Here is a 26,799-nt window from a genome sequence, read left to right on the forward strand (position 1 = left end):
GTCATTACGGTCACAAAGGCATTGTTTATTTACCGTTAATCCTGAAATCAACCTCACATGATTGGATCTGCACTTACAAGCATGTGCACTGGTAAAATCCCAGTGCAGCTGAAAAGGGAGGAAAAAATAAATAAAAAAAAAAAAAAAGCTCTGATTGCCGACAGCAAAAATTAAACAATCAAAAAGGGCGAAATGAAAATTACATCTTCAATATTGCTTGGATGTGAAATAATGAAATCCACTTGACCTTCAATCTGCTGGCGCTGTCAAGCCCTTCGTGCCGTCTCCGTCCATCAATCTCAGATGGAGACAGAACAGATTAACTTCATATTTCTTTTTAAGTGCATGTATCTTTGCGTTTCCACAGAAACGTCATTATCTGGTAATCTGCCGCAAGCTTCAGAAAATGACAATAAACCACTTTTGGACGCAACTCGTGTCAACATGCAGTTATATATCAAATCAAGCCTTTGCAGGGATTATTCCACATGAAGCAAATAAATATTCAGTTTTTCCTCTGGAGGATGTTTTGTCTCCACAGTTCACGCCTACAAAGATCAATGTCATTCGCTGGTTCAGTCTCATTAGATCAGAGGCCAAAAGAGCCTCTTTTCCTCCTCCAAAGATACACATTCAGCTGACCGGACTATGCAGATATTTTACCGTCCTTTACCCTTGTGCGCTTGCCCCCGCTGCTCCGACTAACGCCTACACACATTCAGCTCGTTTCCATAAAACTCTTTCTCACCCTGTGATAAGAAATCAAACGGTGCATCCGCAACGTTACCGAGGCGCCCGTGCTCCGCTGACACGCGCTCACCTCCCCGCTCTTTATCATTAATTAATATGATTTGTTCACATCGTTTCTATTATTTAAACAGTCTTCCGAGCATCTCTCTGCAAATAGCAGCGCTGTTTGTTGTTTTGTGTGATCTACAGTGAACTTAAGATTCTCACTCAAGAACTCCATCTGTCACACAATATGTCTAAGTTGAAAGAGCCTAAATTGAGCTTTTAAGGCGCATGAAAGATGAAAGCGGTGTCGAAAAGGGGAACCGACATACACTAAACTTCCAAAAATGCACATGAACGCGGGCATGTTCGAAATTGAGATGTTTGACTTTCCAAAAATAAAAGGACACGTCTGCGTTAGTGAGGAGGGCACAGGGAACCTGATGATACAGAAGTTGGTGGTTGACTTTCTGCGGAGGCAAAAAGTTTTCAGGGCATTCAAAGTGTAAATTAGTATATGTTGATCAACAGCTTGTTGTTTCTTCGTCGCCGTCACCACAACAACCCTGTAAATGAATTTACTGTAAAAATAAATCACTAAACAAACACAGCTCTCAAAAGAAATGGTTAAAGATGCAGCGTGAAGCTTTAGTCTTCGGCTTAACAGTCCACACTCCCCCAGTCTCTTCTGTCTTTGCTCTGCAACAAGGAAAAGTCACAGCATTGACTCCTCTGAGCCTTACATTTCTACTACGTTTCTGTCCCTATGGTTGCTCCTCTGTTCTGGCAACAGTTCAGTCCCTGTTGATTCACATAAAACACATTACGCCGTTAAAGATATGCACGAATGTTGCCACAGATTCACACGGATTCAATACTCTGGTGTGCTGTGTGATATTAGTTTAATCAGCATCGTGTGAACTTGTTTGGCAAGGTCTTCAATGTCTCAGATTTATTTTAAAAAGTCTTGCACTACCAGTTTAATTAGTTAACTGAAAGCAAATAAACAAAGAGCCGTTCACTGGCTGCAGCTTCTCCAGTATCTTTTTTTTTTCCTTTGGACTACTGGAGAGAGAAAAAAAAGACAGACTTTTAAAGATTTTTTTCACTATTTTCTAACGATAATTAGCCAATCCCTTTGTTTCAGACAGAGACGTGATCTATATCTATGACACACACACACGCACGCACGCACGCACGCTACTAGATACTGGTGCTAAACAAAATTTCGTTAAACTGCAACTTGGGTGCAATGAACATCAAATTTCTTATTTCTATTTCATGGACACATTATGCAGTCATGAAAACTGTCACATTGCTGCTTTACGTTCCACATGAGCTGCTTAGTTTTATATTGCTACTAAAATTAAGTTGTCTTAATCTTAACCAAGCTGTTAGATAACCTGATAAAAAAGCTTAAAAAAGAAATTAGTACATTCAGGGGTTGCATCTTACACGTCTTAAACTAAAAAACTAAAAAGTCCTTTTAACAGACGCAGACGCCTTTTGGATCACCCAGAAACTAACACATAATGACAACAGTGACGACAAGTGCATCAGTTTTAGCAATCATGCAGATTTGTTTGTGTGTCATGTTTCTTCCTCAGCCTCACACCTACAAACAGAACATCTCTCCCGTGATTCACTACTTTACATGATTTGCCATGATGCAATGCTCCCACTACCCGAATGAGCCTCGATAATGACGCCGAGATGAATGCAGCAAAATGTGGAAATGAAATCAGACATCTATTCTTGAACTACAATGCCCTGATGGGGAAACACAGAGGAGGCGGAGGGACCGACTGAGAGGAAGAGAGTGTACAGGTAAATTAGATTGAAGGGGGAGAGAGAAGGGCCAGGCAGCATAATGTGGAAGAAATGGAAATAAATCAAAAGTGTGAAAAAGAAGTGATATACTGTGGCAAGATGGAAAACAGAAAAGAGCAGGGGAAGCAGGGAGAGAGATGGCAGTGAGTGAGCTCTGAAGAGGAAATCAGCTGCTTTCTAATGGGCGCTGATTACATCTCCTCCTAAATGTCAAGTACATTTCCATTTAAAGCACCCTGCTACTTAAAAAGGCATGACGAGAGGCACATCCAGACCACACACACACGTATAGCCCCATAGTCCACAACTTCATAGGCACATACCGCTCTGCCTAGGTAACCACGTGTTACAAACAGCACAAAACTGACACAAGAGCATTGGTGATTTCTTAAAAAAAAATGTCCATGAATCACCCTAAAGTGACACATCAGCCAGAGTACACCTTACCCTCATCGATAAAACCTACACTTCTTTATCCTTCATTTTTAACCCACCCTCGAATCTGCTCTGAACCAATGAGGCGTGTCCTCCCACCGGGGTTTGGTAATGACTGCCAATCAGGATCACCGTAGCCGTGCCCAGAAGCGAAGACCAGGAAGATAGATGAGTGGCCAGGAGGCCTCTGCTGCACTGGAGCGAACAGAGCTCAGGGAAAAATTCAATATGTCACAGTACACACACACACACACACACACACACAGCTGCACACATGTGTGGAAGAAGCCATGTAGCAAGCAACACACATGCTCTAAGTGTCTAAGCTTATTCTTTCTCATCTTCTTTCATATATATACACACACACACACACACACACAACACAGGAGACACAGATGCATGTACACACATTGGACTGCACAGCTTTCCCCCCTCCACTTTTAATATTTTTCAGTAAATGTTGTCCTTCATTACACAATAGCCTTAAAACACCACATCGCATTGTATTATGCAAACTTTTTTGCATTTATTTGGTGTAAACAAAAATTTCCATAAAACATATATAAAAAAAAATAAGCATAATAACTGCATAGTTTTTGCTCTGTGCCAGAATATGCCACATATACATTTCTGAATTCTGCAAAAAGGTTTTTTCGTCTTTTTTAACTCCTCTTTTGCATATTTCAGATAGCACTTAACTTAGAAAATGTAATTCCAATAATGAAGAATATGGCAGCGAAAGTCTAAAATGTCTTTTGCTAGTGCTGATTCATATTAAGGGCTGGTGGTGAAATACCGCGTTGTCACTAATGAGTTCCAGTTAATGGATGTATCGTGGTATGGACACAGCTAACACAGATGATGAATCCTGAACTCGGTTCAGCTGTTGAGCTGAATTAATTATTAACCAACTGTTTAATGATATTATTAGACAAGTTTAGGAAATGTTTGTCATTGGCAATAAAGAAAATATAAATATAGTGTAAGGAGAATAAGGATAATATTTCATTTTACCCACTAGTTAATAAATCCATAATGGATCTATGATGCCATTCAAGCTGCTGCATCATGACCAATCACGTGACATTCAGTCAAACTCTTACACAACCGATTTTCACTCAGTGACCACATTAATAGAAACAAATGTAGAATCTAATGTAAATCCAATTTGCCTCAACTTACCCATCTCCTAAAGGCTACGTCGTAGCATGAGAAGCATGTCACAAAGCGCAGAGTTGTCTCAAACTGTATTCACAGACATAACAGTGAGTTCAGCTGGAATTACTGGCCTCACTTCAATAGGTTAGAGCAGGATCTTTTCAGCAGCATGTCAGCACTGACGGTCATATTTTTTCAGCCTCAGACAGTCTGCTTCTGTCTGAGGGTTCCTCGTGTTTATACGCAGGAGGGTTTTCTTACCCACTGTTGCCAAGTGCGTGCTTAGGGTCGTTATACAGTGTTTCTCTTTATAATACTGGAAGGTCTTGGCTCGGCTGTGAAAAAAAAAAAAAAAAAAAGCCCTGTGATTACACGTGTTACATAAATAAAATTGAACTGAACGTAGCGAAATCTAAGAAATGTCAGTATTTGCATGATTCTTAATAAAAAGTATGATATATAAATACAATGCCTGGCCAGAGTAGCTTCTCACTTCTTGAAACAACCATAAGGAAAGACAGACCCTTGTGTTAGTGGAAAAGAAAGAAAGAAAGAAAGAAACTAGTAAAATTGGGTTAAGAAATACAACTAAAAAAAAAAAACTACACATTATTAAAAACAGGAAGGATAGTGGGGAACCATTGTGATGGGCACATCAAGGTAAGAAGAGAGGCAGATGCAGTGGTGCATCCATCATACCTAGTTCCTGCTGTACAAGCCTGTGGGGGCAGTGCTATGATCTGGGGTTTGCTGCAGTTGCTCTAGGTTCAGCAACATTATGCTCAAAGAATGAGGTCAGCTGACTACCTGAATATACCGAATGACCAGGTTATTCAGTGGATTCTTTCTTCCCTGATATTCTAAGATGACAATGTCAGGATTCACCAACATTAAAACTATTGACAGGATAAGGAAACAACATTAACCATCTTGAGAAAATACAATATTCTGCTGTGAAGCCTTTAGACCTGTGGATGTGGATGTTACTTAGACAATGCACCCCCACCCCATAGCAATGATACTCCTCCTGGCAGCAGCCTTTCCCAGCAGGATGCAGCCTGACAACTCATTGCGAGTTATACAACTGAACTGTTATACAGTTATACAGTTGTTGACTGTATTTCAACTGAAATACAAAAAAAATAAATAAATAAATAAATAAATAAAAAAAAAATAGCATAACAGACATGCAGAGGCCCATCTGCACACATTCAACAAGTGACCTCAAAATTCAACGCAACATTTAGAGAAATTGCGGGTGTGATAATATCTTAACAGTGCACGTGACCAATACAAAATACAACATAAAAGTGTTAAACAGGCACAGATAGTCGTTTAATTAAGCTTCAGGAGAGAAAGTAGCAGCCCCGGTAGGATATAAGCTAAATAAAGAGCGCATCTTACTCACATGTTTGTCACTGAAATCCAGTTTCCCTTCACCCAGAAAATAAATCCATCTGAAGACGTAGTTTGAAGATGTAGTTGTTCGTATCCATGAACAAGAAAGGTGCTCATTTCCTTTGCTAGCTGCTAAAGCTAACCACTAAAAACTGACTGGAAAAACGAGCAAATCCTTTAAATAATATTATTAGTTGACTCTTAACTAGAATGCGACGTGTAAAAGTATAGCTGACTTTAATATAAAAGTCGACGTTTCTTTCGGGGTCACAAATTTAACACGTGACTGATAACGCATGACTGACTCAATTGAGCTTTAATCAGATTCACCTGTTGATGTTGGTGAAGGTGCAACGCCGCATTTGACCACACACATTAGCTAACATTGGTCTGCCGTTACGACGCAGAGAGGCGCTGTTTCGCTCTTCTTGTCTTAGTAGTGCACGGGTGTCAAATCGGGCCTACGGGATTTGCATTTGCAAAGTGCAACCATTACATTGAAGACACTAAATGCTATTCCCTGTGTTCACACAGTTTTAGCAAGAGTTGTGGACATAACACAACACTGAACTATACAGAAATTGCATTTTTTAACAAATGTCTGGTCGTTCATTAAATGCAAACATTTGCATAACGTACTTCTACTTCTTTGAGCTAAAACAAAGTGAAACGTTTGGAGTTGTAGTTATTTATAGGTCAATATGCTATGGTGTTACTGGTCTGGCCACCTTAAGATCAAACAGGGGCTGTATGAGGCCCCTGAAACAAAATGGGTTTGACACCCCAATATTAGTAACTCTCCTAAAGTGGCTTCAAATGTCAGGTATTCATGAAATTTATCATTTTACTTTATGCTGTTTAAATCCTCACATGATAAATGGCTTACAGCATCAATATCCATGTATTCCATAATGTTTGCCAGTGATCAAGACAAGGAGTTCTGGAGTCTAACTGTGAATGAGTGCATCTCAAGTTATAAGGAGGTTTTACTGTTTTGATGATAATTAAGATAATTACCCCACTGAAGAAATGGTTTATTATCACAGTGTCATATGATAACATAAGCTAACTTGACACATCCGCTGATGAACTGCAAAAAGGCAAAGAACACATTTTGAAGTTGTGAAGGAGATAAAGCTAAATGATTATAATAAAAAGTGTGCAATAGCACCTCAATAATATCTTTTGACTAATATTCATCAGACAGATTTGCGGGACTATTTTTGAACGTGTGAACATGTGAAATTAATAAACGGCTGCCTCTCGCCAAATCCTCGAGCAGTGAGGCTGAGATTCTGGCTGTTCTTCTGAACCAGCACCTGTGTGAGTGTACAGCAGCAGTAACCACGCTTAGTTCTTCCTGGACAAAATAGGGGAAATAAAACAAACTTGCCCATAAAATTTCAGTGAGGGCTTTAGATTTTTAGAGTCAAAGTAAAAGATGAGTATCGGAAATCTGGACACAAATTAAATTTGCAAATGCATCAATGAGTCAATTTTAATAACTTGAAAATTAAGGAAGAGGAAGACAAAAGATAAGAAGATAATTGTAGACTAAACGTTTCAGAAAGAGAGAAGGAAAGAGATGAAAACAACATAGCCAACTGTATAAATTACATTTAATTTATGGTGAGATAATTGTCTGGCAAGTGTTCGGGATTGTGTGTCAATCATGACTGTATGTCTCGTATAGAAGTAAGGGAGGTAGGACCCAAATGCAAGACACATAGTCTAGAGAGGCAGGAATAAGAACTCCAAGTGAAATTTAATTTTTTTTAAAAACTCACAAAGCCAGGACAAAAGGTGCTGCTGAGGATAATCAAACGGCACAACTCCAAAAATAGTTGAGGACCAAAACAAGAACTTGTGAACACGAGGAAGCACAAGTGTAGCACAAACAGGGAAACATCACAGACAACTTGAGAAAGAGAAAGGCAGGGTTATAAATGTACTCGAACACAAGGGCTGGTGGAGTAATGGGAGACAGGGGAGACAAACAAGGAGAGACGCACACAGACAAAAGACACAATAAAGACAGGTGAGTGAAATCACAGTGGTAGGAACAGACAGGAAGTAAAACTTAAATCCAGCATGAAGAGTGATTACGAGATAATACAGGAAGCACAAGGAAAACAAACCAAACAGGGTCACATAAAGCATTAAAAATTCAAAACCATTACATATGCAACAGTTTTCTGAGAGATCTTAACAACATGTTGTCTAAGAAAAGAAAGGAAACAGGAAACAGAAAAGATACGAATTGTTTTTGGCCTAAATCTAACCAGGACATCGTAATCACAGAAGGGTCATAGTGGTAATAATAACTTCATTTGTACATGACCTTTCAAAAAATGTACAAAAGCCATTGAAATAAATGAAGATATGCAGCAAATAAAATCCAAAGCATAAAAATATTATGAGAAAATTATTTCAATAGCTACAACAAATACCATCCATCTAGTATGCACAATAAAAAAGAGCTCTAAAGAGGATACCCAGTCTGTCTGCCTGAGCTAAGGGGCCCACTTACTTTTAATGACAAGATTTAGGAACAATCAACAATTACTGAGGCGCTGCTGATGGACCTCAGGCAAAAAGGCTCATACAGGGTTGGTAAGCTGCAGGGTTTGTAAAAAAAAAAAAAAAAAAAAAAAAACTGTCTATGCGTGATTTTCTGTATATAGTGAACAGGAGGGGAACCTATATAGATCCCTGGGGGACTCCACAAAAGAGAAGATCACATGAGGAAGATGCATCTCAAAAGTATAATCAAGGAGGACGAGTTTGCCATTTTGGAGATGAACCAATCCAGAGTCTCATCACAGATGCTGACAACATTCATTAAATATGCCAGTTAAGGGAATTCAGTGTAATCTAAAAACCTAAAAACCTTCATGTATCTGAATGATTTACTGTCACAGGGAAGCCTCACAGCTGCCTGACTGCGTTCTTTAAAGACCCCAGGTAGCCATCATCAGACATTTAGCACAACATTAATAAAAACGCTCCATGCTTGAAAAGTAGACACATGTAAGCAGGACTTCAGCGGAGGCTGCCACCGATTGAGCCCCGTCTTGTATCTTAATGAAGCCTCACTGTCGACTGTGCCCTTGTCAGCACTTGTTAACCTACACATCGATTCTTCGGCACTACTGTACATCTCCTTTAATTAAAGACAGTGGCTAATCTGGCTTTCCACCAAGCTTTATGTGTGTGTGCAAAGCTGTCATCTCAAGATGATTCTGGCTAAATATAGTGCGTCACATTTACATGTATTGACGTTATAAAGTCAGCAGAGGATTGATAAAACTAGCTTGACCTCTGGTAAGTTTCACCAAAGACTTACACGTTTAGCAGAAACACGTTATAGTGTACAATAACCTGGGCTCAGTGGATATAAGCGTCAACACACCCACAAACACTACCAATACACTTACAGCTCTTTAAAACCCATTACGTTACAGGTTGATGATAAAGTCAGAATTTAAACTATTGTTTAGGTTGAAGCTGGACTTTAGGTTACTTACAGAAAAAGAAACTCCCGAGAACGGAAAAGAGAAACTTTTCTTTTGATCACTTGTTTTTATCATAAATTATGTGAAAATATGACTTCAGAAACCATTTCCATTAAAAATCTATTAAGATCCGTTTAATAAAGTCTATTTATGTTTTACACTTCCAGTAAAACATTCACCCTACAGTACTGAAATAATGAACCCATCAAGAGAAAATAGCTATTGTATAATAACAGAATGGATATAAGTAATAAAATTACTCAACTAAGCCTTCGTAGGATTGAACCTAAACAGTCATCTGTGTAGTTTTTTTTTTCTTTTTAAACAGATGAACTGTTATGATGCCTTTGCGATACTGTTTTTATCACGGTATATGAATATTAATTTCACACTTGGTTTGGCCAAAAAATTATATGTTTGTTAACAACATAGTTGGACAACATATGCCCAGACAATTATCTCCCAGAGGAACCCATTTCCTGGAAACAAACTGCAGCTTTAGCAGCCGCTAGCTCTTTGCGTGTGTTTCATGTTTCAGAATCCCACTGTAAGCAATAAAAACACTGAGCAACTCACCTCTATTTTACAATTATCAAGAGATCTCTCAGGGACGACTTCAAGGTTCGCCAGAGCTAATTAGATTTAATAAGGGCTCAAAAGAAGAGACGGTGCTTTAGTAAATGAGGCAATAAAAGTGCCTTTGTCTCATAAAGACAATATAAATAGCCATCATGAAGGGACAGCGTAAGGACACAATACAATATGTCTTCATTCCATACAAGACATGTGTAAGTGGCAGTGCTCTGGTGCCGTGTGAGAGACAAGACTCGAGCAAAAAAAAAAAAAAAAAAGGGAAGGACATATTTGAGCATCGATCACTTTTATGCCCGTGGTCTGTTTGCATATTTGAGACCAATAAACAACATGAATGATGTGCTGTGTAATGCACCATAATCGAGATTTATTCAATCTCGGGCGGAGGGGGTAGGGGAAGGAGATGTTCACAATCCGAGAATCAAAGGGGCCGCTGTGGCCTCGTGTGTGTGCGTGCTTGTGTATGTGTGTGCGTGCGCTGTGATTTATTTGATTTAATTAGATCGCCGATGTAAAACAGCTCGCAGGGAAAAAAAGGTAAAAACGAGTGCCGAGGGAGGCATAAATAACACCAGGCTCTTTCCCCTTCCTCTCTGGGTTTTTTTTTTCTTCCTCTGCCTCTCGCTTGCTTTCAACCCTCTGATCTTTTCTCTGCCCATTTACCATCTCTCCTTCTTCTGCATCTTCCACTGGCCTCTTTTTCCTACACCCCTATCCCCTTTCTTGCTTCCTTCTGTTTTTCTTCGCGTCTCCTCCATCTACCCTGTCCTCCTCCCCCTCCCCGTCCCTCTCTGCTCCACTCCCAGCTGAATAATGATAGGGGGTAAACACCTCATTAGGCTAAAAGGCCCACAGGAACAATCAGAGACATAGTACTCTGTCTAACCTGTAACTCTGAACATTCAGAGAGACATTTTGAACACAGCAGGACAAGGAGGCATCAAGGGGGGAGAGCGGGGGTGGGGAGTGGGTGGTTTGAATCATTCAACAGAAAAGGTTACTTCAAATCCGATGACTAATCTGCCCCCTAACAACAAGATTTACCTGTTCTGTCAATTCTTAAAACACCTCTTGTTGCTTTCTTTCTTCCTTTCTTTGTCTGCGTCGCGGCCCGAGCACACGCGTTCACCCACAGCGATGAATAGCTGATTTATGGCGAGCGATCAGACAAAAAAAGAGGAAGAAAATCTGCACTCTCCAGTTGTAACGTCCGGTGAAAGTGGTTTACCCGACACTATTAAGTGCCTGCATCACCCCATGACAGCCAGACACTGCTACCTCTCTGCTGCCACTTGCACAAGGTCAGGAACTTATGTCGCTTCATCTCTCGGCTGCGCTCCCTTCCCCGTTCCAGTTTTTTTGTGGCAAATCCTGTGATATGACAAATATGTATCCCCACTTGTCAGTAGCATATCTTTAAGTAAACCTGCATAAAAGAAACACCGGCGACAGAAGCCAGGTGTAACAACGCTCTGCTCTCCCTGTGTGACAGGAAATAAGTCTTGGGATGGGAAAAACCAGAGGAGCTACTGTTGGATGGGAAGCTGGGGAGCTACGAAGAACTGCACACAGATTGTACAGAGCTGATCTCTGCAGAATCGTGCAGATCAGCCTTGTTCGCTCAGGGTGATTGCATCGTGAAAACATTTGTGTATTTGAATGTTCAGATGACACGAAGATTTGTTTACTTTTGCCGTCTCTAATCTGATCTTCACCAAAGCACCAGCCACCAGCTTGGTGTGCCACGGCCCTTTGGTTGCCAGGAAATAAGCAGAGGCTCCCTCTAACTAGCACCCAAGTAAAGTGGTTGGCAAGTTGAATGCTAAATATTCATCAGATATGACAGACTTGTGCCATTCTCTCCTGGCATATAAGTGTATATCCAAAAATGACAAACTACTGTTTTAAAAGGAGAATTCTCTACATCAGTGTGTCTTACAACTAAAACCAAATAATTCCCCCACATATGAGCTGTAGTGTTGTATTTATGAGCAGAATGTTTTTTTTTTTTTCACATGCGGCTGTGTCTTTTAGTTTGGGTGACAAAGCCTGATTAATAAGCAAAGCCTGTCAGAGTGCAAACCAATTAGAACACGCTGTACGGTAAGTTATAAGTCTTCTACATGGCCTTCACGGCTGTTTCTGTGGTGGCCATCATCAATGTACATTACATGCGTGGCTTCATGTTTTATGCATGCTAAGCAATAATGTATAGCTATAAATCTTTAGGAATAAAACAGCATTTTTACTAACTGCCCCAAGCACCGGTTCACCGGAATTAAATAAAACATGATTCCTGCCCATTTGGCTTCAGGAAATTAAGACCCGTGAATTCAAATCAAGCTATAGGCCCATGCTTCTGTCTAACCACTAGCAAACAAGCAGTAAAACTTTCTCATCGTAACCTTTGTCCCATGGATGTCAGATTGGATCTTTTGATTCGCTTCTTTGAGAAACCATTGTGCCGTTTTTAGAGTAACTTGCTAGTAAATGACTTCAGGCAATATTCTGTTAACAGCTTTGTAAATGTTATTCCATAAGTAGTTTTTACAGAGGAGACTGATCCACCAAAAAAAACGCTGAATCAGGATAGTCATGAACGGCTGTAGATGCAAGAGCAGTCATACACTTCCACAAAGGTGCCTAAAAACAATGAGAGGAGAAAAAAAAAAGTCAATTAGTGAGGATTTTTCTCTGTTTAATTTTAGTTTCAAATAGTCACAAGTTATTAGCTGTTGTAATTAGCGAATTAACTGTGATATTTACTCCGAGGGAAGTCTCCAACAGACTTTTAGACTATTACCACAACAATAGCTCTAGGGATAGACTTTGTGCTGTTATTTGATTGCAAGTTGCAACGTTTACACACAAACACACGGTAAAACAAACAAATAAAAGCAGGTTGGACGGAGCACTTAAATAAGCTTTTTTAACTGGTGACGAGTGGAAACACAGAATGCAAATAGAAAGACTCAAATACCAGTAAAATGCTTCTGTGAATATTGTCATTATCAGAGTTAATCTACTTGTTTACAAATCCACCTTTAAATTGCATGAAGTTACAATTTAATCACTGAAAGTACGCTTTCTCATTATCAATTATACACCCAACAGAAATGGATAGGGCCGTAAATATTCATGAGCCACTAGATCAGGTTTGTCCAGAATACGAGTTGAACTGTGTTGACCTCAAGACTGAACTTTTACCCCACTCACCTTTCACCTCTGAATTTGCTGAGGAAGGTGTTGGGTGCAACGATGTTGATGGGCTCAGAGTGAGTGCGGGAGGAACAGCAGGGACTCAGAGGGTTGTTGAGTGTCACATTGAAGGTACCCTTCAGGACTGTGTTCATGATGCCTGGACTCAGCTGCACAAACAGAACAGAGAGGAAGGATGATGGTAAGCCAACTAGGAGCAATACAGTATGTGGATATACACAGATCAGGCATAACATTAAAACCACTGACAGAGTCACAGCTGTTTTGGAGGAACAAGGGAGACCTACACAATATTAGGAAGGTGGCCATGATGTTATGCCTGATCGGTGTACGCACAATGCAGACACATAGTTGTACAATTGTGGACACAAATTTACTCATAGACAAATACTGACAACACAGGAGGTGCTGTTTTAATAGGAAGGTACTAATGTAAAGATGGAAACAGGAAAGAAACTGTGGACTTGTGAATGGTCGTCCTTTGACTTTAAAATCAGAACCCGAATACTTATTTCCTTAGTTTCCTCACAGGAAAGTGTTTAAAAGAGCAAACCTTGGAATAATTATTCAGTCTACATCCAGTGCTGAGCTACGCATCCATATTTATGCGTGTCAATTAAATTTTATTTATGTATCGCCAAATACTAGCCGTAGTGTCTCAAGACCCCAGAAAGCCATAGCCCGGAGCCCCCAGAGCGAGCACAAAGGCAGCGTTGGCAAGAAAAAAAAAAGCTGCCTTTTAACAGGATGAGAAGAAACCTTGAGCAGAGCTCAGCACATATGTGGTTGAAGGCAGCCAGGTAGAGGCAGAAAAGGGGAAAGGACGGTGGGGCAGTGGAGAAGGGAAGAACAGAGGAGAGGAAAACAGGAGAAGCAAGCAGATGAGTTGTGCCTGGGTGAAGCAAATGATGCAAAGAAGAGAACATGATAATAGGTGATAATAAACTCAGTGTGTAGACGGTTGCCACCTTCTTCTTTTAGATATTTTCTCTCTCCATTTCTATATCTGCTAGCATAGGATCTTTTGTGTATGTTCATGCTAGCAGAGCCTCTAAAATATACACTCAAAACAAATGCCGCCTGTTGACTTTTTTCTCCATCGTCTTTGTCTTGTCCCAGTCCTCGTCCTGCATTTTTTTTTTTCCTTGTTACTACACAGCGGGTTGCACCGCTTTTTGATATGCTTCTAGAGAAAGGCGTCATTAAAGTTGAATTCACATACAGGAGGAGTTCACACGAATAATGAGTCTGTCATTCCCAGGTGTTAGCGAGGGGAACAGAAGAAAAAAGGTCCCACAGCCTCAAGTAAATACAGCATGAGCTTCAAAGTCTAACCGAAAAAACCCCAGAAATCCCCTCTCATGTGCATGCAAACAGACAAAAGATGAAGATGTATACATACGCAGATGTGCTACATGTGCATGTATTTAATCCACTATACTTCCCATTTCGGTAGTGCCTGGAGGGAGGCTACCTCTTGTACGGTATCAAAGCTCTCGCTGTCTTTTGTTTTCTCCCCCTACTCTCGTAGCGCACACGCAGACACAGACACACACATCAGTATGCTAGAGGTGCCACGGCAGGATTTAGGCACATCGGCGGGGCTGCTCAGATCTCAGTATTGATCCTTATGGGAAAAGGGTTGCAGGTTCAACTCTAGGTCACCCTCTGGGTTACCCTGGAGGTCGAGGAGATGGGGGAAGAGCCCTTGGAAGTGACGACACCATCGGCATGGCAATGATGAGGGAGATTATGGGAGGTTTCACTGGGTCAAAGAGGGGAGAAGGGAAATGGGATCTTTGCGGGGTGGTGATTGGAGATGGTGATTATGTTACTCAGTATGTATGCAGACATATTCAAGTGTGCGTGCAGGCACAGGCGAAGGAGAGCCGGATGCAGAGTCTTTCCCATAACACACATACAACACATGCCGCACACAGACAAGCGATGCAAGCTCCTTCAGTGAACACGGCGTACACAATCAATCTATAGGCGCACGAAAGAATTCAAACATTAACTTGACACAAAGCGATGCATCGATCCACATACAAGGCCACACAAATCACAAGGACACTGAGATAAACCAGGTTATATTAGATAAGAGTTGATTTACCTAATATAACAACTTGGCTCAAACAAGCACCTTGATATGAATGCTTGAGCAATCCAATAAACATGGATGTGATTATTTAGAATCAGTGTTTGGGTCTGGGCTCTGATTACATCACTCCCCACTCAGACACACCACACTCAAACAGGAGTGAGAAGTGACAAGGATAATTTCCCGATTTAACAGACAATGTTAGGAAGGTGGTCATAATGCTATGCCTGATCAGTGGACAAAACATTTCCTCCACGCAGGTAGAAACAGAGTGCGCTTTCAGCTGCCATATAGAGACACCTAGGCTCCTACTGTATAGTCAAACAAACTCAAAGCTGCAGTTGCGTAGCTCTCTGAATAAACTTCACAAAAGACATTAAGGATTAAAAGTATAATTAAAGCGAGAACTCTCAGAAACAGCCCAGGTAAAGGCATAAAACCACCCACGAGAAATGTTTGACAAAATGTCAGCGGTGTTAAGAACACGTTCTGGTCTGGCTCATAATGAATATCAAATAAAGTTGAGTTTCTCCTTCAATTTGGCACCGCGTGTTCCTTGTACTCGGCAGGTTTATATTTATATAATATATCTGCAAAGATCACAGCGTTTAATTAATATTTGTTTCTGCTTGACGTCTGCTCCCTGCGTCTTTTTATATTCCCACTCTCCGTACGCACTCCTCTGCCTGTTAAATTAAGCCCGACCAATAAGAACAGTTTCTGCGTGAGAAAGGTAATCAAGCCTACTTTCCTCACATGGCGTATTTAATGGATGCACTAAATGAGCCCTCACCGTGGACTACTGCCACTCTAGTAGATAGCTTTGCGACATTATACACACATATGGATGAACGCACATGCACACACACTGACGCCGCACCGGCTACAGTTCCATTACGCGACCGTCTGCTCCATTCAGAACACATCTTCTGCTGCTGAATTTAACTACCCTCTTCAGCAGCTCAATTTGCTGCTCCTGTCTCCCTGCTCCTCTTTCTCTGCCGCCTTTTCAGCGCTGTCTCACCTCTGCCACTGTCTCACCTTTTTCCTCTCACCCGTCCGTGTCTCCCTCTCATCACTATTATCCTGCTCTCTGCCTGCTTATCTTCCACTGTCTTTTTTTTCCTTTCCCTCTCTGCACCGCATCGTAACTTCTTTAACTCTTCGCGGCCCGTGGCGCCACACAGCTTAAGATCAATTACCTAATTACATCAAAAAAATAAGAAGAAAAAAAAAAGGAACTGAAATTTCTAACGCTTAACCGAGCCACAAGATGACTGTATGTATGTCTGCATGAACTGCACGGGAACACCTGGAGTTCAGTCAGATCACACAACAGTTGTTTGTTGTGTTTCTGGTAGCAGAAGTCACGGAAAATTTCAGCTTGAGGATCACGGTTTCTAACAGAAATCGTGCGTTACTAGCCAGAGGGTGGGGTCACACAACCTTATGGAAGCACTATAGCTAGTTGCTGTGTTGAGCCACCGGTCACGTTATGTTGTAATGCTATGACATTACAACTGTAATCGTTTACAGTTACTGAGAGAAAATATTAAAAGATGTAATTAAAATACAACATGGATACATGTATCATACATGGAACATGGATCTTTGCAGGACTTCCTTTTTGTGTATTTATATTTCAAGGAAACGCAGGGCAGAAAAGGCATTTTGGACAAATATGAAAAAAAAAAACATCAGTGAGGGAACAGCTTATAGGGAGCCGTCTCTTCGTCTGGACAGGCTCCATTCAGCCATGTGTGCTTTCAAATGTTGAGCTTCGCTTTGTGATTAGTTTTCTCGTTCATATCTGCACCACCTCTTGTATGTCAAGCGAAATGAGCACCTGTCTAAGCGGCCGTGCCGTGCATTGTCGTCACCATACACAGGCGTCTCTCAGTATTTCCTTTGTGAAATCATTCATTCTTTCATTTTCTGTAACCGATTGTCCTCCGGAGGGCTGAGGGAGGCTGGAGCCTATCCCAGCTGTCATTGGGGAAGACAGGTCCACTAGTCCATCACAGGGCTAACACAGACAGAGGGGAGACAACCATTCACACTCACACCTATGGACAATTTAGGATCACCAATTAACGTAACAAGCATGTCTTTGGATGGTGTGAGGAAGCCGGAGTACCTGGAGGGAACCCATGCAGTCACAGGGAGAACATGCAAACTCCACAGAGAAAGGTCCCAGTCGGCCGAGGGATTCAACCCCTTCTTTGCTGGGTTGTGTTTATGGACACTGAAAATGTCAGATTTTAAGTCGATTCCCCTGTTTAACCTTTGTTGGGTTTTCAATCCATCAGCCACTACAGATGCTGAAATATGTGCTTATTGCAACAAACAACCACTCGTCCATTCACCCGAATTCACCTGCAAGTCTTTGGACTCCAGGCTGGTATGAGAGATTTAATTATGTAACTACTGCTGCTCAGTGTTTAGTAAAAACAGGACCATTTTGTTTTTCTGTTTTTTTACATTGAGCCAATTATCTGCCGACTGGTCAGCATTAGTGCTCTCTGCGATGACTAAAGTGGCAGCAAAAAAACACAGCAGGATTTAAGTTGAACGTTTGAACAGATTTTTTCTTTAACTTCCGACCTTAGTAGAAAAGAGAGGAGAGGAGAGGAGAGGAGAGGAGAGGAGAGGAGAGGAGAGGAGAGGAGAGGAGATACTTGAACAGTTTTACTAGCTACTGTCAGTGGAAATATTCCCACAGCTACAGTTTCCTTTATAAAAGAAACAAAGAGCAGAGAGACAGGCTAAGAGGCAGAAAGGGGCAGGTACAGCAGGAAGAGAAACACCTCAACAAGCACACGTCTATACAGGAATATAAATGTACAAATGCGTAAAATGTTTAGACGGTTATAATGTTTAAGTTCTTATCCATCACACACTGGCAGCAGAAAGGTGCCTGATTACAGCCAGATTCATTCTAAAGCACAATAATGACCCTTTGGCATACGACAACGTGTCAAAAAACCATCTTCAGAGAGAAGAAAAACACAGGGTTCTCCAGCTGACAGCCTAAATCGACAAAAGAGCTGTGGTTAAGTTCTCATGATGACTGGAACAACGCAACAGCAAAACACCTTGGAAACTAAAGCTGTTTTAAAAGCCAAAATATTGACACAATGAATATGGATTTGTTTCAGTTTTTTGTATTTCCTGCACTACAAACAAAATATTCATGACAATACAGTGTATATAAGAGAAAACGTGTGCACTGCTTTCCGCCTACATGCTCCAACTCTGGGATGTGCTGACTTAAGTTTCTCGTGAATTTTAATGACCCTCACAAATCTGGTAGATTAGACTACGTAACGGGGAGCTGAACTTGCAGCGAGCTCTGACTCTGTACTGACACCTGACCTGAGTACACAGAATGAATCTGGCAGTACTGACAGGGCCTTGAGGAGTTTTCTGATAAGCTAACACAAGGTATTACTGTTTGTTATTATTTTATATTAAGTTTTAAATGAAATATAACTCACCAGACATGTAGTCTTAAACACGGGCAAAGAAGATTGTATTTCTAGTTTTAATCTCCTGAGACCCCACGTCCTCATATGGGGACATTAAATTTTAGGTTTTATCACAGTTTATTCTGGTTCATTTAAACCCATTGTCCTCATTAGTGGACACTTTAGTCTGCCATCTAGTGGTTGCAAAGGGTCAATACACTAGTCGATGTAAAAACATGATAGCAGATTTGTTCTACAGGACAGAAGTGGACAAGGTAGAAAACATCACTGAATTTTACGGTTGAAACTCATTTATTTATTGTCATTAATGTTTCTAGTTTGATATGACGTGCAAATTTAACAAATTTTATCAATAGCAACGAGCTAAAACATCGCTTATTAGCAAGAACTCGTTTGAGGACGTTGGGACTTCATTGTTCTGTCCCTGCTCAGCCATGTTCAGGTATTAAAATGAACAGTTTCACATTTTCTCACACACTGGGTGACTTTATTATAATATAAATAATAAAATAATCCCAGTGTCAATATAAAATGAAATTATTTTTTTCAAAAACTACTACTTCTTGTTCAAAGATACTTATATATACTTATATACTTAGTATTTATACATTGCTACATTATTAGCACAGATCAAAACCCACTCATGAAAAACTTGTTCCATAGTTTTACTAGAAGTGTAAACTCTGGAGGTTCAACTTTAAGTCTTCTTGCTTTTCCTGATAGCATTAGCTGGTTCATTCATTAACTGTTTGGCCTTGACCTGATGGGTTGCCTCCAGTCATATTCAAGCCCTTGTGCATTGTGGCCATTATAAACTATCTCAGACATCACTGCCGCACTGTTTTTCACACGTGCTATCATTTCGTGTTGATTCAACTAAATTTCCGCGTCAGTGTGTTTACTGAGGCTGGTTCGGTTCCCTCATCCTCATTACTGTCCTCTGAGTCGACATAAATTATATCAAATTATTAATTCCACTATTTTAAAGGTCACAAATCCCATCATAACAATTAAATATGTTTAGAATCATCTTCACGGGTAGGACGAGCAGCAAATGGCTCAGAGGACAATCCGGGACAACACCACACGCTGAATAATTGAACCAAATTGATTGTGACAGCCAAACCACATGGCTAAAAAACAAACAGATATCAGAGGGAATGAGCGAATAGGGACACAGTAAAGGAAACAGGCAAAGTGGAGGGAAGAGAGACAGTGAGCCGCGGTGAGAGAGGCAGTACAAAGTTGAGGGAGGATTCTGCAGGCAGACTGGGAGGCAGCTCTGTGATAACATTACACCCATGGACATGAACATGATGATGAACTGCGTAGTGAGCTGCGAATCAAACTCTGTGGTTTTTGTCTTTGATGTTCGACCAACCAATGTCAGAGGAGACTGGAAGCAACGTTTTCTCTTTTAATCCTCTCACGCACAGATTCATCAGCAGCTGACACAAAGTTGTAATTCCTATTAAAACACACTAAAGTAAAGCAAAGACCGATTAGGCTCTGGTTAGGTCTCATTACAGCTATTATATGCTTAAGTCACAAAGTGCATTTGTCTCTGTCAGTAGTCTATGGTGGCCGCATTAAACAACATTACATTTAATAGAAATGCAAGCACTCCACGCAGTTTAATTTGACCAGAGGGGGTCAGTGAAGAAGAAAATCTCCCACAAAGTGAACACAAAGTGAAAAGCTGCCTTGGGAAGGAAACCACATCATTCAACCTTGTGCTGCTTTTGTGGAGATTGGTCAAAACCACAGTAGCATATTGAAGTTTGGCTCCTTTTATTTTTTTTTTTACAAAGCAATCAATTTCTTCTGCACGGCTCAAGGTCACAGGGAGAAATATGATGGATTCTCAGAAGATTACAACATAAGCTATGTCAGACATACACTGTAATGCGTCTTGTTGACACACCAGACACACAAACACACAGAGCAAGGTCTGTGTCCACATATATCTTAGCGCAGTCTGCTTCTTAGCTTTATAGAGACACATTAAAACCCAAGGATACGCATGCTGTAAGCACACATATGTTAGTCCACTTGCTGGTATTGACTGTTGGAGCAAACATTGGCGTGAGTAAGTGTGACTGTACGAGCGTGAAGTGCAAATGTAACCGCATCATTACCTGATAAGTGCCAGGTCCAGGGTCGGTGTTTTTGGAGACTTTGAATCGGTCATCTCTGGAGGAGATCAGAGCCATCTTTGTGACGGATTTCACACTAGGGTTGTACTGACCAGGGCCTGAGTCACACAAACAAACACACACACATACACACAACTTTAGCTTCAAATACATAATTACACTTCTAAAAGAGCCAGGAGTCTCACAAACAACACAAAATTATGCAAACAAGCTATTGCTCCAGGCATCCTTTGTACATTATTGGACTGCCCACTGTGACGTTCAGTGTATACAAGTACACCACAGGTTTTGAGCTTTAGTGGCCCCTGTAACGGTGCATATGCTACCCTGAACACTGCTGAGCATCTACAGCAAAGTTGCCGTGGCAGATAATGTAGAAATACAGTTTATTTGAATTAGCCATGACATTAAAGTAAGGATGTTGTGCCAGGGGTTAAAATATAATGTTTTCCCTCTATGAAAAATGACCCTATTTGAATCTCATTTAGCTCTTTAGTATATGTATATATATATATATATATATATATATATAAATACTGGACAATAAAAGCAGGTAGGGTGGCAACGGGATGGTTCATATATACAGTACAACTTTAACTCTTTGTACTATGAGTAAAGCTCAGGTTACCAGAATAGTGTATCATTCAGTCATGGCATACATGACTACATACATATAATACATACATATAACCACACACACACATAATATTTACTAAGGTAAAAAATATTTTTTTGTTTTTGTTTTTTGTAATGAAGGGACATACAGACTCAATCAAAAGAAAATCCCAAACTGAAGAAGTTAAGCCAATGTTCTTATCCATTACACGGTTTGTAACCTCATCTGTAACTTCTTTTTAGGAATTAAGGAAGCAACTTTTATGATCAGTTTTTGAAATGGTTTAATGGATTTCTGGGCTATGGATCATATTTGTTGAGCTATGAGTTGTGATAAGTAAAATAGGAATAATAATTCATCGCTGGTCCAACAAGGTTTTACAGTAAGACAGCAGGAGGTCCGTCTCCGACCCAGCAGCTAAATGCAGTCCACTTACGACTACAGAAACAGAAGGTGACTTTTTAAAGCGGCGCACAAACACAATCAAAAATAAGGCGTATTAAAAACACCTTGAGCAATAGGTAATGTCACACGCCGTTATGAGACAGTGTGTGCGGTGTGTGTGTGTGTGTAGCAAAAGTAGTGAACAGTTTAATGCTCTTACCATTATCAGAAATGTGATTGCTGGGGACCCAGCATGATGAGGAATATAATGTCCTCTAATGTTCCATATATTGTAGGCCTATTCATAAATGCAAATTCAATAATGAACCAAAAAGACTGAATGTGTTTTTGTGTGTGTGTGTGTGTGCGAGTGTGTGTGTGTACAAAGAAGAAACACTTCTGCAAACAGTCCAAATCTATTTATATGCAAATTGGATTCTGGTTAAACGGTTTGGGGTGCCTCATGGGTTGAGTCCCACGGTGAAATGGGGCTAGTCATAAATTATCCAAGTAAGTCATGAATCTATCAATTCTGAAACAACATTTTTCAATGGGAATGTAACTGAGGTAAATATTAGGTTAGAGGCCCACAGAGATGGAGCTAATTGGACTGCGCAGTGGTGAAAATGGGGGAGTTGTACGGTTTCCAAACGGTCAATACCAAAAGAAAGATATGGCGGACAGATGCACGGACTGACCAATCCGTTATGTGGTGTTGTTCAGTGTTCGTGTGTGTGTGTGTGTGTGAGACACCTGGCACGCTGAGATCTCGTCGCAGGAAGAAATTATCTCGCGGTGCAGCAGATAAAAAGCAGCTCTGTCTCTTCTTGGCTCCCTCAGTTAGAGGTTGTAAGTAAGATTGAACCCTCTCAAACGTCTGCCTCACATTGTATCTGTTGGGTGGAGGGGAGTCCTGCAAGAGAGGAGAGGAGAGCTTTAGTTCACATGGCCACATGACCAGTCTGCAACCACGGTGGCTGGTGGCTCTTGGGGATTATACCTATTCCCACACTCTATGTGAGCTAAACACTCACATTAGGTGTGCTTAATAGCTCTAAAGACACGGTACAGCTGGAACTAACTAACCTGGAATCGCTCCATTGAGACCTAATTATATCTGATAAAGATCTGCCGGGCTTATCAAATTGCTTCGGTGGGCTTTATGCAGAGATAGGCAGAGGAGTAACGGCAACATAGTCAAAATGTCACTTGAGTGCAGGTGAGTTGAAATATTTTCCAACAGAAGTGCTCTGGTAGGCTGTAGGACAATCCATTTCTTTCAATCAATCACTCAGCAAATAATAAACTTTTAACCACAAACAGCTTAAACTCTAAACCAAAATCACAATCATCATCTTAGTTCGTTAAGACGGGAAAGTAAAGACCACCACAACTAGACAAAAAACTTTTCCCCAGCATATTTCTTATACGCGAGTCTCTGTAAGGTTTTGCAAGGTGGTCTACAAACAACTTCAACAAAGGAGGCAATTCATCTTTCCATGATTTTTTTTTGCATAATATGAAATAATTACTAGAAATCTGCGTTTTTCCATTGTCTAAACGGAAACCAGGCATGTCATGGAGTAAATGAAAACATGAATTTATATCAATCTCTAGTTCTAAAACTGATTTGGTAAAAACATGGACTGAAGTCCAAAAAAGTTTTAATGATTCACAATACAAAAATAAATGCATAAATGTTCCCTGTTTGGTTTTACACCTCGGGCAAAGTGGTGAATAATTTGGAGATTTTATGCATTTTTATTGGGGTGAGGTGGAATTTGTGGATTTCCTTAATCTTATTAGTCATAAATGGAAAGTTTATTCTGTCACAAATATTTAGCCAGTTATTTTCATCTATCTCCGCACTCAAAGTCTTTTCCCCAAATCTTTAATAAGTTTGGGAAAGATTAATTTCTTCCTTCAGACAGCACATGACACAAATTCACTAATTTTACTTTTTAGTGTGGTTGATATTAACGGATCCTCTATTTCAGTGTAATAAAACTTAAAGTACCCTCCTTAACGAGTGTACAAACTACACTCTGTAGGACTATCCAGTTCTGTACAGAGGTATTTTTTTTTCTTTGCATCAGATGAAAAAATGCTCCATAATAAACAAGGTGTGACCAGACTCAGATACACTGACAGGAACTGAGTCTGGCCAGGCTCAAAACTAGTGGATTGTAAACAGTTTAGCAAGTAATTGATCAAGTGCTGCACAAATTAAAATTGTATTAAAAGCTAACAGTGATTCTTTTTCTTTACAAAACAGTAGTAGATGTTTGGAAGTCTGACCTGCTCATGGAGCTAGATGAAAAACGATTAGTTCAAAGTCATTAATATTCATGAAAACAATGGATTCTGTATCAAGGATAGTTTTGATCAAAAACCTGAAAGGCTGAGCTGGTTTTGGGAGGACATGAAAAGCCAGAGTGACACCAAAACCAAGAGACTAAACAGAGGCACACATCACATCATATAAATTGGAAAGAGCTAAAAGAACCAAATGGCAGGGTCACAGTGGCAGTGCCCCTAAAAAAAAAACTAAAAAAAAAACAAAGTGATGTCACACGACTGACATGTTCATGGTATAACACATACACACTTAGGTATGAGAAACGACGCATTGAGCTATCCGGGACACTCACACGCTTCCTGTGGCACTGTGTCATCATGCCTGTGTTAATGTGTTAATGATGGCTTGTAGGTCTCCTGAAAGGGAAGAACAGTGACAGAAACACGTGTGACATTTGCACCGTATCCTAAGTCATCTCAGATAAATAGCTTCTATATAAGGTCATTACATGCTCACTCCTTAATGAATTGCTAATAATTAAGACCTCGTTCATCGAGGGACCCTCGCTGATATGAACATGTAATGGATCCCAGGAACAGGAAACGGGCGAATGGTGTCACCTTGTTAGAAACTTTCACTACCACCGCTGCAGAGGAATCTCAGTTACTGGAGATTTGTCTTGTCGGTGGGTCTTTGAATAATTGATGTCGAAGGCTGAATATAGCTGCACGATCCATTTATCCTAAACATAGCAGACCTGTCATTTACCTCAAACTGTCATTTCCCGACCGCTGTTTTCCCCCTCTCCTCCTAGGTAGCCGTCCATCTTTAATCATTGCAAACCCAAGCCATTTAGCTTTTCATTATAGGCACAGTAGGAGGAAAAGGAAGCCAGCACAACATGTGCACGACGATTCACCCTCACGCACACGTCCGCAGAGAAAGTCAATTTGCGGGCGCGCACAAAAACAAACTGATCCTGTGTGGTGCTGAATGCCACAGTGGAATTGCTGAGGAGAAAAATGAAATTGAATGATGAGTGAGGAAAATTTGCATCGCTGTCTCCTGTGATTTGGTTGGGTGTGTGTCTCATGGTGGATTTAATACAACACACACCTGTAGGCACACATCTGTGGAGTCCCACGGTCCGTAATTACACCCGAATATGGAACCACTGTTCCCAGTAGTAGTCATCAACTATTGACAGCACTCTGGTTGACTTTAATTACACACCCTCGACATTTAGACAGCTCAATACTTGCCTACAAACATACACACAGAGACGCCCACGCGAACACACCTTTTCTTAACGATTCTGTCACACTGCCCTTGACTGTCCGAAAAATATCTCCGAGTGCGTTCACATACACTATGGAAGCCACATACACATCGGTGGCGAGCAGTCAGCCAGCGACACAGAAAAACTGAAATTAAATATTGATGTGATGGTAGCACCAGGACAGATGGTAGCACCAGGACAGATTGTCTGACAGTATCTTCCAATAAAAGTGAAGCAAAAGGAATCGAGAGAAGGTGATAACTTAACTTACATTTTTGATGCATGCAAGACGGTTTAAATTCACGTTGGTCCTAGTTAATCTAGACAATGTAGTCAAGCAATGTAGAGAAGACTTACTAAAACATAAAGAAAGTATTAAATAAACTAATGGGTAAATACTAAATTATGTAAAAGTGTACAGTATAATGGGATGCATTGCAGCAGAAATGCGTCTATGGATGGCATATGTCTTGAATTTGACGCCGCAAGGATGCTCGGCGGATGAGCTGACACGAGCTGATGACAAGACAAGGCACATGTAAAAGACATAATGACGTTCTTCTTTTGAGGGTTTACAAAAACATCTGACTGAATGCACCCAGTTACTACAGACTGGATTTGACACGGGTGAGCAGCTACTCTAGAATGGATGAAACCAGTAATCCGTGTGTCGTGTCAGCTCACTGTTGCTAGTTTTTAAAAAGTAAATCTCTCCTAAACAATGCAGTCGCACAGTCCCGCGGATTGTCTGCGCCGCAAGTGTGAGCATTTGAAATACACAGACTCAGACCCGTTGTCATGACACATCTGATCACTTTGCAAATGGATTTTTTTTTTCCAACTGCACAAAATGTTCTTTCTCTAAAATTGCGATTATCAAATATTCTGCTTGGTCCTAATATTTGAAATACATTTTTTTCCCTTTCTATTTATTCTTGCACAATCAAAAAAAATAATTTGAGTATTCCACTGAATGTAAAGCTCATCCATGGTCATGTGGCCATCCTCAAAAGACTTTAACTGAAACAAAATGCAAACACAAAGTGAGGTGTTTCTTAATATCTTCTTACAGCACAGCCTTTCTTCTGCAGCATGTTCTCACACACTAATGACTCAAATACACTTGACAGCGGCAATACTAATGATTCGGCAGTATGAATAGTGACAGCTTTGACTAATGGCCAGGCACAACACACAAGACGTGTGTGTGCCGCGTGTGTGTGTTGTGCCACCACAGCCCATTCTTCATCACCTCATTACTCTTAAAACCTTTCATTCTTCCTCGCAGAGCAGAACGCTATTTTCAGACTCCGCATTTCCATATTTCAGATCTTCATACTAGATATAATATATATTTTGACTGGTTATACGTGCTAACGTATGTGTGTCTGTTTGTGTGTGTCTGTGTGTGTGGCACATCTCCAGTATGTACACAAGCACCGATGACATATTCACACATTCATTAAAAAAAGAAAACGTCAGGGCTCTGTCAGGGTAAGCTCTGATTCGTGACATTTTCATCTTCCCGGGTTAAAAATAAGGTCGGTAGAGAATATTTGGCTTTGGCTTATTGACGCTAAAGTACTGAGAGGTTG

General features: G+C 40.5%; 1 protein-coding gene and 1 long non-coding RNA gene across 2 annotated transcripts in view; both read right to left on the reverse strand.

Annotated features, from left to right (window-relative positions):
- Positions 1-4,453: 4,453 nt before the first annotated feature.
- Positions 4,454-5,841, reverse strand: LOC125011654. Its single transcript, XR_007113213.1, has 2 exons — positions 5,564-5,841; positions 4,454-4,490 (listed from the first exon to the last, which is right to left on the reverse strand). It is a non-coding gene; the product is annotated as an uncharacterized LOC125011654 (long non-coding RNA).
- Positions 5,842-12,173: 6,332 nt separating this feature from the next.
- stpg2 (sperm-tail PG-rich repeat containing 2) overlaps positions 12,174-26,799 on the reverse strand; it is a 49,036-nt gene continuing 34,410 nt past the window's right edge. The window contains exons 11-14 of the mRNA XM_047592418.1: positions 22,380-22,539; positions 20,609-20,724; positions 12,879-13,030; positions 12,174-12,305 (exon numbers count right to left, since the gene is read on the reverse strand). Coding sequence (XP_047448374.1) covers positions 12,284-12,305; positions 12,879-13,030; positions 20,609-20,724; positions 22,380-22,539 — 450 coding nt within the window. The 3' untranslated portion in view covers positions 12,174-12,283. The remainder of the gene's footprint in view (positions 12,306-12,878; positions 13,031-20,608; positions 20,725-22,379; positions 22,540-26,799) is intronic.

Source organism: Mugil cephalus, chromosome 8, assembly GCF_022458985.1.
Source record: "Mugil cephalus isolate CIBA_MC_2020 chromosome 8, CIBA_Mcephalus_1.1, whole genome shotgun sequence".
NCBI lineage: Eukaryota > Metazoa > Chordata > Actinopteri > Mugiliformes > Mugilidae > Mugil > Mugil cephalus.